Source organism: Spermophilus citellus (assembly GCF_964194105.1).
Source record: "Spermophilus citellus genome assembly, chromosome: 9".
NCBI classification, from domain to species: Eukaryota; Metazoa; Chordata; class Mammalia; order Rodentia; family Sciuridae; genus Spermophilus; species Spermophilus citellus.
The window spans coordinates 105409156-105424409 of record NC_138191.1 but is presented as its reverse complement, the minus strand read 5'-3'; the positions used below and the strand labels follow the sequence as shown (position 1 = coordinate 105424409).

Sequence of the window (15254 nt, the reverse complement as noted above, 5' to 3'; positions counted from 1 at the left end):
GGGATCTCGTCTACCCCAGAAACTGTGGCTTCTCTTCCAGTGTCCCTGTCTCAAAAACACACCTCACTCTACCCAGAACATGCTCCCTCCTCTCCATCCCTGTGCCCACTCCTAATCTCTTATGAGCTACCTTCCTATCTCGTGACAAGCTCCTCCACCCATCACTTTCCTTCTACCTGCACCACTAGCCCTACGGTCCTGACCACCCTGTCCTGGGTCACTGCACCCTTTCCAAAGTTTCTCCTGGCTTCTAGCCCCAGCACCTCCAATCTTTCCCCTACTCTGCAGTTAGGTGCTTTCTGAATGGCAAATCTAACATTGTGCCCCTGTTTAAATCACCTTGAAAACCCTCCCCCGACCAAGCCTCACCTCTAGACATTTGCACTTTCATTCTCTGTACTGAGCACACTCAATCACTCCTATTCTTCTGCCTGCCCTCAAGGATCTTTTTTTTTTTTAATATTTTTAGTTGTAGGTGGACACAATACCTTTATTTTGTTTATTTAGTTTCTTATGTGGTGCTGAGGATCAAACCCAGTGCCTTATGCATGCTAGGCAAGTACTCTACCACTGAGCCACAACCCCAGCCGCCCTCAAAGATCTTATTCTAATGAAGAAGCTAGACCAAGCCTAGCCAGTGAGTGGAGCTCAGGAGCTGAGATAACCTGAGGAGTGAGGCAGCCTGCAAAAGGTGGGCCAGGCTTATTGGCTGAGAGGAGGCTTCAAATTCAAAACTACTTTTCTCCCCCAATCCTTCTCCTGTTCCAGGGCTTCCATGCTGCTCAGGCATGGCATAAACGTTGGTCAGTGGAAGGAGACCAAGAAAAGGGGCACCAGCTGGCCCTTCTCCCAGGTGACTCCTACTCCTTTGCCTGGACCTTCCAGCTGGCATCTGGAGCTGTCTAAACCAATACCCCTGCCAAAGGTTGCTTTGGGGAGACCTGCCCTGAGGAGGGCAGAGAAGAGTCAGAGACCAAAGACATAAAAGGGCTTCCAGGGCCAGGGTTGTGGCTAAGTAGTAGAGTGCTTGCCTAGGACGTATGAGGCACTGAGTTCGATTCTCAGCACCAATAAAATAAATAATAAAAAAAGAAAGGTATTGAGTCCATCTACAACTAATTTTTTTTTTTAAAGGGCTTCCAAAATATAACCAGGCTCTCCTAGGGCCCTCTCCAGTTACCACCTCTACAGTCAACTCTTAGTGCATCCTGAGAAGCCTCATGACTCCTCCAAGAGGCCCTGTGACTCTGGGAATGTGAAAAGGTACTATGGGCAAAAAAGGAGAAAGTCCTGGGAGCAGGAACTATGCCTGGCACACCAGTCAACAGGAGTTAAGGCCTGGGCTGATTCCACCAGTGTGGACAACATTAAGGCTGCCCACCGCAGGATTCAAGGAGAGAAGCAGGTCAGGGGACTGAAGGAGCTAGATTAGGACACAAAGCTGGCAGCAAAGCGGGGGATAATCCTGCCAAAGTCCCCATGACCCCATCATCTTCCTCACAGGCTGTTCTTAACACTATTCCTAGGCCTGTCACAGAATGGGTCAGCTTTCACTGCAGCCCAGAGGTGAGGCAGCCAGAGGCTTGGAGTTCCCCATAGAGTACCCAAGGTGGCAGGATCCCAACATCTGAGTATCCACATGCCTGCAGTACTCACCCTTTCATGGTAGATGGCGCTGTACTTGGCAAGGTTCTTGTCCCTGCAGCCACCCCAGCCCAAGAGAATCACCACAGGCAGTCGCGGCCCTGCCTCCTTCCCACCTTGTCTGGCGTTGTTCTCTGAAACACAGATGTGGACTGTCAACACGGGAGGTAGGATGGGGGTACTGACTGACCCAAAGCCAACACCACTGTGGCTGAAGGCAGGAAATCAACAGGTGCCAGGCCCAGGCATCCCACCAGCCTCTCTGCTTCAGGCTCCCATAGGGCTCCTGCCCCAGTCCTGCCCTGACTGCCTTTCTATAGACTGCCTTTCTACAGATCTCTCAGGAAGAACTGTGGCATCACTAGAAAGCTCTCTTGAGGGCACCTTTCTTTAGCGATTCAAAGACAGCCCAGGAGGGGAAAGTGAACACCTTCTCCAGGTAACTTCCCTTTCCAACCAGCGATCAGCAAACATTAGCCCAATCAGGCCCACCACCTTTGTACAGTCTATAAGCTAAAATGACTTTTAAATTTTTAAATGGTTAAAAAATCAAAATAATAATATTTTTGTGACATATGACAATTATATAAAATTTAAATTTGTGTGGGCCTGGGGTGGTGGCTCAGCGGTAGAGTGTTTGCCTGGCACGTGTGAGGCCCTAGGTTCAATTCTCAGCACCACATATGAATAAATGAATAAAATAAAGGTCCATCAGTGACTAAGAAATATTTTTTAAAAAATTTAAATTTGTGTGTCACATATAAACTTTAATAGGAATATAGCCATATCATCCAATTTATTTTACTCTCTATGGCTACTTTCATACTAAAACGTAATTACAACAGAGAGTGTATGGCTCACAGAGTCTAAAATATTAATGGCCTTCACAGAAAATGTTTGCCAGGGGCTGGGAATATAGCTCAGTTGGTACAGTGCTTGCTTTGCACACATAAGGCCATGGATTCAATCCCCAGCACCACAGAATATATATATTTAATATGTATATACACATAAAATAATGATACTGTGTTCATCTACAACTAAAAAAATTAAATAAATTTTTAATTTTAAATAAAATATTTAAAATTTTAAATAAATGTTAAAGTTTGCCAAGCTGGATGCAGTGGCGCACACCTGTAATTACAGTGCCTCAGGAGGCTGAGACAGGAGGATCACAAGTTCAAAGCTAGCCTCAGCAAAAAGTGAGACCCTTCTTCTAATAAAATACAAAATTGGGCTGGGGATATGGTTGAGTGCCCGAGTTCAATCCCTGGTACCAAAAAAAAAAAAAAAAAAAAGTTTGCCAGCCTCAGTCTCTGCTCTAATTCCAAGAGCTGATGGAAAAAAAAGATCTTAAGAGGAGCAATGGATAGGACAGTGTAAACAGGAACATGAGGCAGAATGACTCCAGGTTTTAGCAAACCTCCCACCCTGTCCGGCCAGGAAAACACACACCTACATTCTAACATAAAAGTAGAATGAGATTAAGTGTCTTGCCTGTGTCACAGGGAGCATAGAGCTAGGCATCTGGCTCCTACTGAACTCCTAGAACAGCTCTTGTGCCACTGCCCATAGCCAGACCTTCCTTGGGTGATGTGCTGGCAGGCATGAGCCAGCTGTCTCTGATGGCTGCTGAAGGGCCTCCTGCAACTTTGTCTAATAGAACTCACCTCGTTTCCTTGCAAAGTGAATGCCCACCCCCCAGAAGGACAACTGTGCAAGGACTGTCTGTAGCTAGATAGTCACCCCCTGAAAGGGTGGGATGTACTTTTGCAAGGACCAAGTCACTTGGCTATGCTCAGCTGCCATCCTGAAATTTATGGATGCTGGTGGTGACCTGGCAACAGTAAATTTCAAGGCTAGTTAAGAGGATGGTAAATATAAATCACTAACCTTTGGACAAAAGGAAGACAACAATTTCCTGTGGAAATTAATGTGATTGAAAAGTTCAATGTTCCTGCTCTCTAGTAGTGGTGACTCTGGCCTTCGGAGATTAACTGCCCGCACCCACAGGGATCCTGGGCCCATTGCAATTCAGGCTGGAGCAGAAATTGCCAGTGTCTCAGTCCACTGCTGACACCTGCCAACCCTCCCAGCCGCCACCAACATTGGCCTTGGCCCTGCTCTAACTATCTAAATATTCTCACTGCCTTTTTCAGCCTGACGTTCCCCTGTCTTTTGCCAGGACAGCCCTTTGCCTGCCCTGGCCTTTCTGGTGGAGATACATAAAGTGGGGCCATGAAGCTCAGATTGAGATGGCCTCCTGGGTAGTAATCAACAGCTACTGTTTGGAAGTGCTGAATCTCTGAGGCCACACTACTAGATTTCCGAGAGCCTGCCTTGAGAGGCTCACTTACCTCTCTGTGTAGCCGCCTCAGAATAGTCTCCCCTTCCTCAGCCTATAGAAGTTCCCCCAAGATACCAGCAAAGGGCTTTGAGATTTATCTCAAGAACAGAGAAGGCAGCTAAGGGAGGTCACATTCACTGGTGGCTAAAGGAAGATAGGGCCAGCCCCCATAAGCAGAGAGGGGCATTCTACATTCAGAGAAGGTTTGAGCAGGTTCTGCTGGGCCTGCCCCTTCCCATTCTGAGATGTGTAACTTTGCTTTGCTCCAGTGCAGGTTTTCCTGGCACCCTTGGCAGGAATGACTCTCTCCCTCAAGAAACTGGCATCCGGGACATTCTGACTATTTCCATATCCAAAGATTTCCCTGAAGTTCTTAAAGGGGTGGAACCAGGCCCTGGGGATTGCCCCCAAGGGGCTCCTCCTACCAGGGACATCTCCTGCTCCCTGACACATGCTCTCCATGCCCATTCCTGACTCAAAGGCTTGTCATGACCTTCTCCCTGCTGGAGCCACATTTGCCCCTTCTGATTCTATAAATGAGGTGTTACAGTCCCAGAAAATCCAAAAATACGCCTTGGAAACATGTCTGGGAGAGTGATGGTGACCAGGAAAGGTCTCCCAAAGGAAGACCCATTTGCTGCAGTAGCCTTGAAGGCCCGGTAGGAATGTGCTGGGTGGACAGGGGACATGAGCAGAGCCAGGGAGTTGTGGAGATATTATAGGTCACCTATGGCACAGTATGTAGTCCTGGGAGTAGCAGTAATTGTAAGAGCTGCCAAGAACAGGACTGGGGCCTGATCCTGCATAGGAGCCAGGGTTGTCTACTCCACAGCAGTGGAGAGCAAATAAAAGATTATGAAATGGGGAAAGTGGCATGACCCAATCTGTATGAATTAAGACTTACAAAACTAATGTTGTTTAATGTCTGTCTCTCTCTGCCCTTAACCAGTAGGTTCTATGAAGGCAGGAAACTCTTTATGGCCATGCTCCCAATGGTCAGCATGGTGGCTGGCCCATAACTCAGAAGTTAAGAGCTGAGTGAATGAACATGGGTGCAAATCGAAGGATGGATCCCAGTAGAAAGAGCTGGCATTCTCGTTCCCCATTGCCCTTTCCAGAGTAATAAAAATAACTGTTACAGCTATTGTTGTTTATTGCCACACCCAGACCACCACTCCTCCACCCTCTCATGCCATCCCCTACTCCTCTCCTGCTCACCCCACGGTCATATCACTCTTTTCCCCTCTTGCTACAGACTCTCCTGATCTCTGGCAACTAATCTGTAAGGACTAAAGACTTTGGTCTCTGGCTTGGTCTCCTACTTTATTCAAAGACTTTCCATGACTTTGCACAAGCAATCAAGTACAAGTCCACTTTGTGCCAAAATCATCTCAAAACTCTCTCAATAAAAAGAGCTAACACAGAGAATATTATGCACCAGGTGCTATTCTACGAATTTGGCATTTGTACTTATCAATTCATTTAATCATCAACATTTAACTGGTTTTTTTTTTTTAATATTTATTTTTTAGTTCTCGGCGGACACAACATCTTTGTTGGTATGTGGTGCTGAGGATCGAACCCGGGCCGCACGCATTCCAGGCGAGGGCGCTACTGCTTGAGCCACATCTCCAGCCCGAACATTTAACTGTTTAATCATGACAACCCTAGAAACAAGGAACTGTTATTCTCCTTTTGCAAATGAAAACCTGAGACACAGAAATGGTAAATTATACACTCAAGGTTACATAATTAATAAGTACTAAAACTGGAATCTTGGGGCTGGGGATGTGGCTCAAACGGTAGCGCACGCTCGCCTGGCATGCGTGCGGCCTGGGTTCGATCCTCAGTACCACATACAAAGATGTTGTGTCCGCCGAAAAAGTAAAAAAAAAAAAAAATATTAAAAAATTCTCTCTCTCTCTGTCTCTCCTCTCTCTTTAAAAAAAAATAAAAATAAAACTGGAATCTGTAAAGATCAGCTTGTACTCACTATCCTAGATGGTCTAGACTGCTTCAGCTCCAAAAACTGTACACAAAGATGCCTCCTATATAACAAAAGACCCAACATTGTCCTCATCCACTTGCTCCCCCTTAGGGGACTGGCCACTCGGCCAGAATGTCAACATATGCTGTTTCCTGCAACCACCCTAGGTGTTAGCTACTATTTCCATTTTGCAGATGAGAAAACTAATAGAGAGGGTAAGTCCTTTTCCCTTCAAGAACACACAGCCAGGAAGTGACAGAGCCAACGTCCACTCTCTTACTGCCATATTATACTGACACTACCTCCAGGACCTTGCACATGCCTTTTATTCCCAGCCCAGGATACAAATGCTTCGTGTAATACTTTGCAAATGTGGGCTGGGGTTATGGCTCAGCAGTAGAGCACTTGCCTAGCATGTGTGAGGCATTGGTTTCAATCCTCAACACCACATAAAAATAAATAAATAAAATAAAGATAAAAAAAACACCCAACTTTGGAATGCCCTTTCCACTTACAAAATCAGCTTGCTTTTCATTTCCAGAAGTCCTCCTCAATGCCCTCTCCCGTTATCAGGGTAGGTTAGGTTACTCCTTCTCTGAACAGTCCCAGCACCCACCAACACCACAGCACTCCTCTTAGCATACTGCCTTGACGGTGTTCCTTAGGAAAGGGAGGAAGCTAGTAGCAAGAAATGGTGAAGGAGGCCAGGGTTGTTGCTTGGTGGCAGAACGCTTGCCTAGCACGTGTGAGGCACTGAGTTCAACCCTTAGCACCATATAAAAATAAACAAATAAAATAAAGGCATGCTGTCCATCTACAACTACAAAAAAAGAAATTTAAAAAGAGAATAGAGGGAGAGAATGTGAAGCCAGAATGAGAGCAATGGGGAGACAGGAAGGAAGGGCAGGCAACTGATAGGGAGAAGCCAGAGTCACAACAATTTTAAGACATATTATCAAAAGTCTCAAAAATATGCAACTTCTGACTTGGTAATTCCACTTCTAAGAAAAATGTTGAATAATACAGAAATATTCAGTAATATGTTAAGCAGATCATAGACAAAAATGGAAGATCTAAAATTATAAGTCTCATAGAAAAAGCACTGGGCTAAATACTTGTCCACTGGAATTAGGCAATAGTTTCTAGAACAACAAACAAAATAGATAAATTGGGATTTCAACAAAATTAAGATTTTGCACTTAAAAGGGCACCATTTAAAGAGTGAAAAAATGTGGAGAAAATATTTGCAAATCATATGCATAATATGGGGCTTGTGCCCAGGATATATTTTTAAAAAAATCTCTTACAATTTAACAACAAAACAATGAATAACCCAACTTTAAAATGAGCAAATGATTTGAATAGACATTTCTCCAAAGAAGATATACAAGTGGCCAATAAGTACATGAAAAGATTAGAGAAATTAAAGTCTAACCCACAATGAGGTATCACTTTGTGCCCATTAGCATGGCTGTAAAAAGTCAGATAATAGCAAGTAATGAGCATGTGGAGAAATAAAAACTTTCATAAACTGTTGGTGGGAATGTAAAATAGAGCCACTTTGGAAAATAGCTTGGCAGTTCCTCAAAAAAATTAAATAGAGTTACTATATGACCCAGCAATTCCACTCCTAGATATGTACCTAACAGAACTGAAAACAACATGTCCACACAAAAAACTTGTACATATTAGTCATAACTTTCCTAGCTTTGTATTTGTATACACAACCAGGGTAACTCCACATCATGTATGACTACAAGACTGGGAACCTAATAGAATAAGTTATACTTTATGTATGTATATTCTGCCAAAATACACTCTACTGTCATGTATAACTAAAAATTAAAAAAAAAACTTGTACATGAATTTTCATTGTAGCACTTGATAACAGACACAAAGTAGAAACAATCCCATCACCTGTGAATGGATAAAACAAAATGTGATATATCCATTCAATGGAATACTATTCAGTCATAAAAAGGAATAAAGTACTACCCATGCTCCAACATGAATGAACCTTGAAAACATTATGCTAAATAAGAGCCACATATCATATGGTTCCATTTATATAAAATATTCAAGCTGAGCTGGGCACAGTGGCACATGGCTATAATCCCAATGACAGAGGCTGGGAGAAGAATCACAAATTTAAGGTCAGCCTCTGCAATTTAGCAAGAGAGAATAAAAAGGGTTAGGGGTATAGCTCAGTGATAGATCAATCCCCAGTACTGAGGGAAGGGGGAAATCCAGAATAGGCAAATTCATAGAGACAGAAGTAGCTAGACGAGGGAATGGGGAGTGACTACTAATGGGTATGAGATTTCTTTTTCTGTGATGAAAGTGTTCTGGAATTAGATAGTGGTGATGGTCTCACAATTCTGAGAATATACTAAAAGCTAATGGACTGCACTTTTTTTTTGAACTAGGATTGAACCCAGAAGTCTTAACAACTGAGTCACATCCCCATCCCTTTTTTAATTTGTATTTTGAAACAGGGTCTCACTAAGTTGCTTGGGGCCTCACTAAATTGCTGAGGCTGGCTTCAAACTTGTGATTCTTTTCCCACAGCCTCCTGAGTCACTGGGATTACAGGTGTGTACCAGCATGCCCCCCCCCTTTTTTTTTTTTTGGTATGTGTGTGTGTGTGTATGTATTACTGGGAATTGAACCCATGGCTTTACGCATGCTAGGCAAGTCTTCTACCATTGAGTTATATCCACAGTCTAAACTGGATATGTTAAAAGTGTAAATTTTGTGTCATGTGAATTATATCTGTGTTATTATTTTTAAATAGTAATACATTAAGTGAAAAAGCAAATTGCAAAGTAGAATCACTACAGAATATCCCTCTAAAACATACACACATGGGGCTGGGGATGTGGCTCAAGTAGTAGCACGCTCGCCTGGCATGCGTGTGGCCCAGGTTCAATCCTCAGCACCACATACAAACAAAGATGTTGTGTCCACTGAAAACTAAAATATAAATATTAAAAAATTCTCTCTCTCTAAAAAAAAAACATACACACACAAGTTATGCATTGAAAATATAAATAGCAAGTATTTCTGAGATCAGAAAAAAATTATTTTTCATGACTTTATTTTAAGCCCATTTTCTAAAATAAATATTGGGGGCTATGAATGTAGCTCAGTGGTGGAGTTCTGGGTTTGATCCCAGCACTGCCAAAAAAAAAAAAAAAAAGATTTAAAGTCAATATGGGGGCTGGGGATGTGGCTCAAGCGGTAGCACGCTCGCCTGGCATGCGTGCTGCCCGGGTTCGATCCTCAGCACCACATACAAACAAAGATGTTGTGTCCGCTGAAAACGAAAATAAATAAATAAATATTAAAATTTAAAAAAAAACATGTAATATGAACAAGAAACAAATCTTAAAAAAAATAAAGTCAATATGTATCACTTTTGCAATGAGAGTTAAAATGTTATTTCAAAACAACAATAGGGGAGGTGGTCTAATCAAAGCAGTTCAAATCCAAAGAGGTCAAGGATACCCAGAAGCCCCTTGGCAATGGGGAACTTTCTTTTCTATCCTGGAACTCTTCTTCTTTTTTTTTTTTTTTTGGTGGTACTCATTATTGAACCCAGGGGTGCTCCACATCCCTAGACCTTTTTATTTTATTTTTTATTTTTAAGAAAGGGTCTCACTAAATTGGAAAGGCTGATCTCAAACTTGGATTTTCCTACCTCAGCCTCCCAATTTGCTGGGATTACAGGCGTGCACCACCACACCCAGCTCTTCCCTGGCACTTCTTGAGCACTCCACATAACAATTTAGTCTCTCAGGATCCCTGTCATCTAGAATTTCTCAACAAATAGCACTGACACCAAGAATACAAGAATTATAACTAAGTATACTGTACAACAGTTCCAGTCATAAAACTAAGGCATGAATTAGATTGTGGATGTCCCAAGGGCAAGTGGGGTCGACAAAGGAGAGGCCTGACAAGGCATAAGGGTCTGTGGTACAATATATGCTTTTTATTTGTAAGCCAGAAGCAAAATACAAAGAATCTATATCTATGTGATTTTTAAATGTAAAGAATAAAAGGATCAAAAAAGAAGAATAAAAGGATCCTTAATTTTTTCTACTCCCCAGAAAACTTTCCAAAGTCTTGCTGCTCCTATATTTAAACAAAATTACTTTATTTTACATTTAATTTTCAAAATAACAGCGTAAGAGAGTAGTGTAGCATCTAAGAGTACATACCACACAAAACTATACCTGGATTCCAATCTCTGGCTCTGCCATCTGATAACTATGTAAGAGACCTTAAGCAAATTCTCTAAGTTTTAATTTCCATATCTGTGAAATGGGGACAATAATACAAAGAATTCAATAAGATATGACTATGGAGGGCTTAGCAAGGTACCGGGCACAAAGAAAGAGTTCAATAAGTCAAAATTATTATTACTTCACCAGTAATGCATGTTCATGAAAAAGCAGAAAATGAATACCTAAAAAAATTGGAATCATACTGTTTGTAATCTGCTTTCTTCCGTTTAGCAATATATTGTGAACATCTTTCCCTGTCAGTTTATATATTTCTACACCATTATTTTTAGTGGCTGCAGAGCAGCTATAGAATGTTTCATAATTTATGGGGACCAATCTCCTATTATTAGACATGATGTTGTTTCCAATCTGGGGCTGTAATAAAAAATACTTGAATGGACACCCCTTTCTTTGTGCATGCCTCTCACTGTTTCCTAGAAATGGCATTGTACTCAGGCAGCTCTTTCAAATGGCAGCTGAAATCTGCATGCACAAGATGTAGAGTAAGGCTTTTAAACTGAAATCTGGAATTACTTTGGACAAAATACTTCACCTCCCCCATTCATCTGTTCCTCATTGTAAACTGGAATTAAGAGAACCCCTACTTCACAAGATGGTTGTGAGGATTAATAAAATAATGAAAGGCAGGTCAGCATGTGGATAGGGCATGGGCACAGTCAATCGTGTCAGTACAACCGTCAGAGAAAAAGGCCTGCAAAGGGTGCATCAGCTTGGACCTCGAATGCAGGGCCTAATATAGCACCTGGCATAGAGTGGGCACTTGGAAAGGGTCTTTTATTAATGGTTGAAAGAAAAGGCATTAGGATTAAAAAAAAAAAATGAAACTCCTCTGGAAGAGGGAGAAGAAGGAGGCTGCAACAGCCTTTGAGGATCCAAAGACAAGATGAGGATCGAGTCTTCTCCTGGATCTTTTAGACCTAACAGCTCTTGAGGGTTTCCACTCACCTTCCTCTACCCAAAGTACACCTCAGCCTCCTGCCAGGGCCTGCCCCCCTCCAGCCACTTCACTCCAAGACTTCCCTCAGAGCCCTTCTATACTTTCTCTGCTCACCACAGGTCAATCAGTCTCCCCAAGCTTCATCTCCCACAATGACCCCCACAGTGGTCCTCAGCAGTTTCCCTGGCACCAGTGAAAGCTTCCTCTGAGGGTTAAAAAGATGGTACAGCTCTTTGACCATGACCAGTGACTAAAAAAGAGCAGATTCATAATAAAGTCTAGGGATCTAAAGCCCCTCACCTCCCTTCTCTGTGATCTCCTTGAGGTCTCTGTTTAAGAGCAAGACCACTGTCTCCAGCCCAGGACCCCACCCCTATTAATTCTATAAATAAATAACTTTTTGTAAATGTTCATTGAACATGAAAGTAGCACAAAGTGCCTTTAAGAAAGCTGCATGGGGGTGGGGTAGAGTGGTAGAGCGCTCGCCTGGCACGTGCAAATCCTTGGGTTTGATCCTCAGCACCACATAAAAATAAAATAAAGGTACTGTGTCTAACTACAACTAAAAAACACAAATAAATATTAAAAAAAAAAAAAGAAGAAGGCAGCATGAGCTCGGTTGTAGCTCAGTGGTAGAACATTTGCCTAGCATGTGAGAGGGCCTGGGTTCCAACCTCAACCCTAAAAAAAAAAAAAAAAAAAAAAGAGGGGACCTGAGTGGGACTCAGCTGATCATTCTCTGATGGGAAATGGGAGGAGGGGTGGCACAGCCCAGCTGGGATGTCAGAGCAGCTCTGACTTGGACCCACAGTGCTTCCAAGTGACTCCAATCAGCTAGCTTGGCATCTCATCACTGCCAGGCCCTGGCAACAATGAATAAAACTGTCAAAGGCACTACATAAAGCAATACAGTGCTATGGGAGCCCCCAGGACACAACCTTCACCCAAAGAAATGAAAGGGAGCTGGGGATTAGGAGAACAAGGGGGTCCCTGGCCCAAGAAAACGAAAGGAAGGACAGATTCCAGATCAAAGGCCAGGTGGACTATCCTGGGCACAGGCAACCACACATACTGGCTGGTGAAATTCCCAGCGGAGGATCCTCTGCTGCCCAACCTGGCCCACAAAACCCAGGGCTCTGAATGACTCCAATCTGCAGCTGCCTTCCAGTTAACAGATGAGCCAGCATCAGCTGCTCACCTCTCTGTCAACTAACAGCAGTGCCGGCTCTGGAGTTTGGGTTTCAAATATTGGGGGAAAGCAATTCCAAAACTAAATATGACCATCCTGCACACTTCACCACTGCAGAAGAGAAACAATCTCTAGGGTCCCTGAAGACTGTCATTCTGTGCAGCCATGTCGGCCTGGAGGGGAACATTCTGCAGAGGGAACAAATAGATTCCAGGGGATCACAGTGTCCTGACATCCTTCTGAGGGGTTCTGCAATCTACAGCTCAGTTGTGGGACATGCACTGTGAGAGGGAAGGACAGGAAGAAATAAAGCAGTAGGTCAGCACAATCAGGTGGTGGAGGAACAACCAAAAGCTCTGGAGGCATTTCTTCAAGAGACACTGTCTCTTGAAAAGAGGAATATGTATTTCTTGCTCTGTGTTGTTACCACCACAACAATCCCTAGCCCTATAGTGACCATATCATTTTGAAACCACCTGCTTAAGAATCTTCATTCCCTCCCCAAAACCACAGCTTCCTGAAGGCTGCCTGTCTATGAATCATTTCTGAGGTGGCACCAACTAACCAAAGGCCAGGACACAGCAAATGCTGAATTGAGAATGGAAATGGCAGGAAGGCCTATTGTGGTTCCAGAAAGGGAAGTGCTTTCTAATAATCCCAGTTGCCTCCAACAGACCAGGATGTTTGGGGGGGTGGGGAGCGGAGCGGGGCTGCTAGCAACAGAATGCACTCATGCTGGCAAAGGGGTACAGGACAAAATTCTAAGCCTGAGTCTCTGGAGGCCAAAAGGGGAGGCCTAAGAGAGGAAATGCACTCGGCACTTGCACTATGCCAGGCACATATATTCAGTCACTGCCCTAATAACCCTTATTATTAAGGAGGAATCTGAAGCTCAGAGAGGTTCAATAGTTTGCCAAAGCCATAGAGCTAGTAAGAGGTAAAGCAGAAATGAGAACCAAGATTGTCTGGCTGCCCACCTGGGGAGAAAGAGAATTTCTGTCCTCCTCACCACGCAGAAGGCAGATCCAGAGCCTTTGCAGCTGAAGGCTTTCGAAGGATAAAACTATTAACTGACTTAACTTTTCAAAAGTATTTTTACATCTATAAGCTCAACAGCCCTAAACCAACAGATTGAGTTCTAGGGAAAAACAGGTAGTCAGAGCCATGTTACCTTTGAAAGTCTAGGAGCTGACCTCTCAGACTTTAACCAAAGAACACAAGATGCCACAGGATGTATGCCACAATAAAAAAGAGAGATCAACAACAACAACAAAATTCTACAGGAGGGGTCTGGGAAGACTCTCCTGAAGGAGGCAACATCTGAGCTAAGCCTTACATGGTGAGCTGGATGCAAGTGGAGGCAGAGCAGGCCAGCAGAGGGGAAAGGGCATTCCAGACAGAAGAAAGAGCAGAAGCAAAGGCAGAGAAGCAAGAAATGTGTGGAGAATCACAGCCATTTGGTGTTGCCAGAACATAAAATTCCCACTAAACAACGGAAGGACAGTGATCAAAGAGGTAAGCAAGGGCTGCTAAATTATGAAGGACTTTGAATGCCATACTAAGGAATCTGGACTTGATTTATTCCAAGGGCAATAAGGAGCCACTGAAGGGTTTTATGAAAAGTGGTGATGAGCTCAAACCTTTGCATTTGGAAGATCACTGTGGTAGCAATATAAGAGGTTGAGCTGCTGGCAGTGAGACTGGAGGCCTGAATGCAATGCTGGAGAAATGCAGGCCAGATAGGCTGGGCCCAGGCTGACCTGTACACCGAGACTCCACTACCATAATTCCCAGCAGGGACAACTTTCCTTCCATTCTACAGGCCACCCAACATACACTGACATGGACTCAGGACAGTTTTAAAAACTATTAATTTTGTGGAGTCTCCCACACATCTTTGTTCAATATTACGACTGGAGAAGGAGGAGATAATGCCAATCCTAAATGCCAATTTTTAAATTCATTGCAGGTAAGGCCCTATGCCAGGCTTGTCACACAAATAATTCTAATTGTGTGACCAACAACTCAGTGGGGGTGTTTGCTACAGTTACCTTCATTTTGAGGAGGAATAAACTGAAGTTCAGAGTGGGTAGCTTACCAAAAATCATCCAATTACTAAAAAGGAGGAGTCAAGGATTTCAACAGAGTTCTACCTGACGGACGAAACTAGTTTATTAACCACTGCCAAGAAAAGGGGAGAAGGAAGACTAGCCCTTCTGCATTCCTGGCTTCTTCGAGGACCAGAGACCCCTGGAACCCTGTTCCTTCGGGAATACTAGGGCCCCTAGCCACAAGTGGAGAAGAGGCGAGAAGAGGGAAGCACGATCCCAAACAAAGGAATCAGAAGGAACCCTACCCCAGGCATTCTTCAACGACTACGAGAACAAAAATGGCACGGGACGCAGAACTACGGATTAAAAAAACAGAAAAAGAGACCCCGATACAGCAGACGCTGACGCAGGAAGGGGCGACGCTCCGGGAGGAGGAGCGTTCTGGGTGGGGCCCACAAAAGGGCGGGGCTCTCTGCGCCCCACAAAGTCGAGGACCTGCAGGACCCTGCGAGGGGGCGGGACGCGAGAGGGCGGGGCCGCGAGACCGGCAGAGCTACAGCTGCGCTCGCGACCCTCAGACTTGTTAGGTCACCTCCCCACGACAGGACCCAACCCTCGATCCATACTCTGGCTCCAGCAGGGCTGATCCGGGATCTCGATGGTGTAGTCCAGGTCAGCCCAGGCCATGATGAAGGTGCCGGCCCTCAGCACAGGCCTACAGCCGGACCTCTGGCGCTCACCCGCGAACCCGCGCCTCGCCGGGGCGCCTCCTGGGCACCGCCCAGTCTC

The 15254-nt window shown here is 44.2% G+C and overlaps 1 protein-coding gene across 3 annotated transcripts in view; it reads right to left on the bottom strand.

The window, feature by feature from the left end:
• Positions 1 to 15254, bottom strand: part of TMEM53 (transmembrane protein 53) — a 25202-nt gene extending 9948 nt beyond the window's left edge. The window contains exons 1-2 of one of the 3 annotated variants that reach the window (XM_081308940.1): positions 15092 to 15254; positions 1657 to 1778 (exon numbers count right to left, since the gene is read on the bottom strand). In XM_081308940.1, coding sequence (XP_081165066.1) covers positions 1657 to 1778; positions 15092 to 15152 — 183 coding nt within the window. In that variant the 5' untranslated portion in view covers positions 15153 to 15254. Of the gene's footprint in view, positions 1 to 1656; positions 1779 to 15078 lie in introns of all 3 variants that reach the window. The other 2 variants (XM_081308942.1, XM_081308941.1) reach the window with 2 other exon arrangements.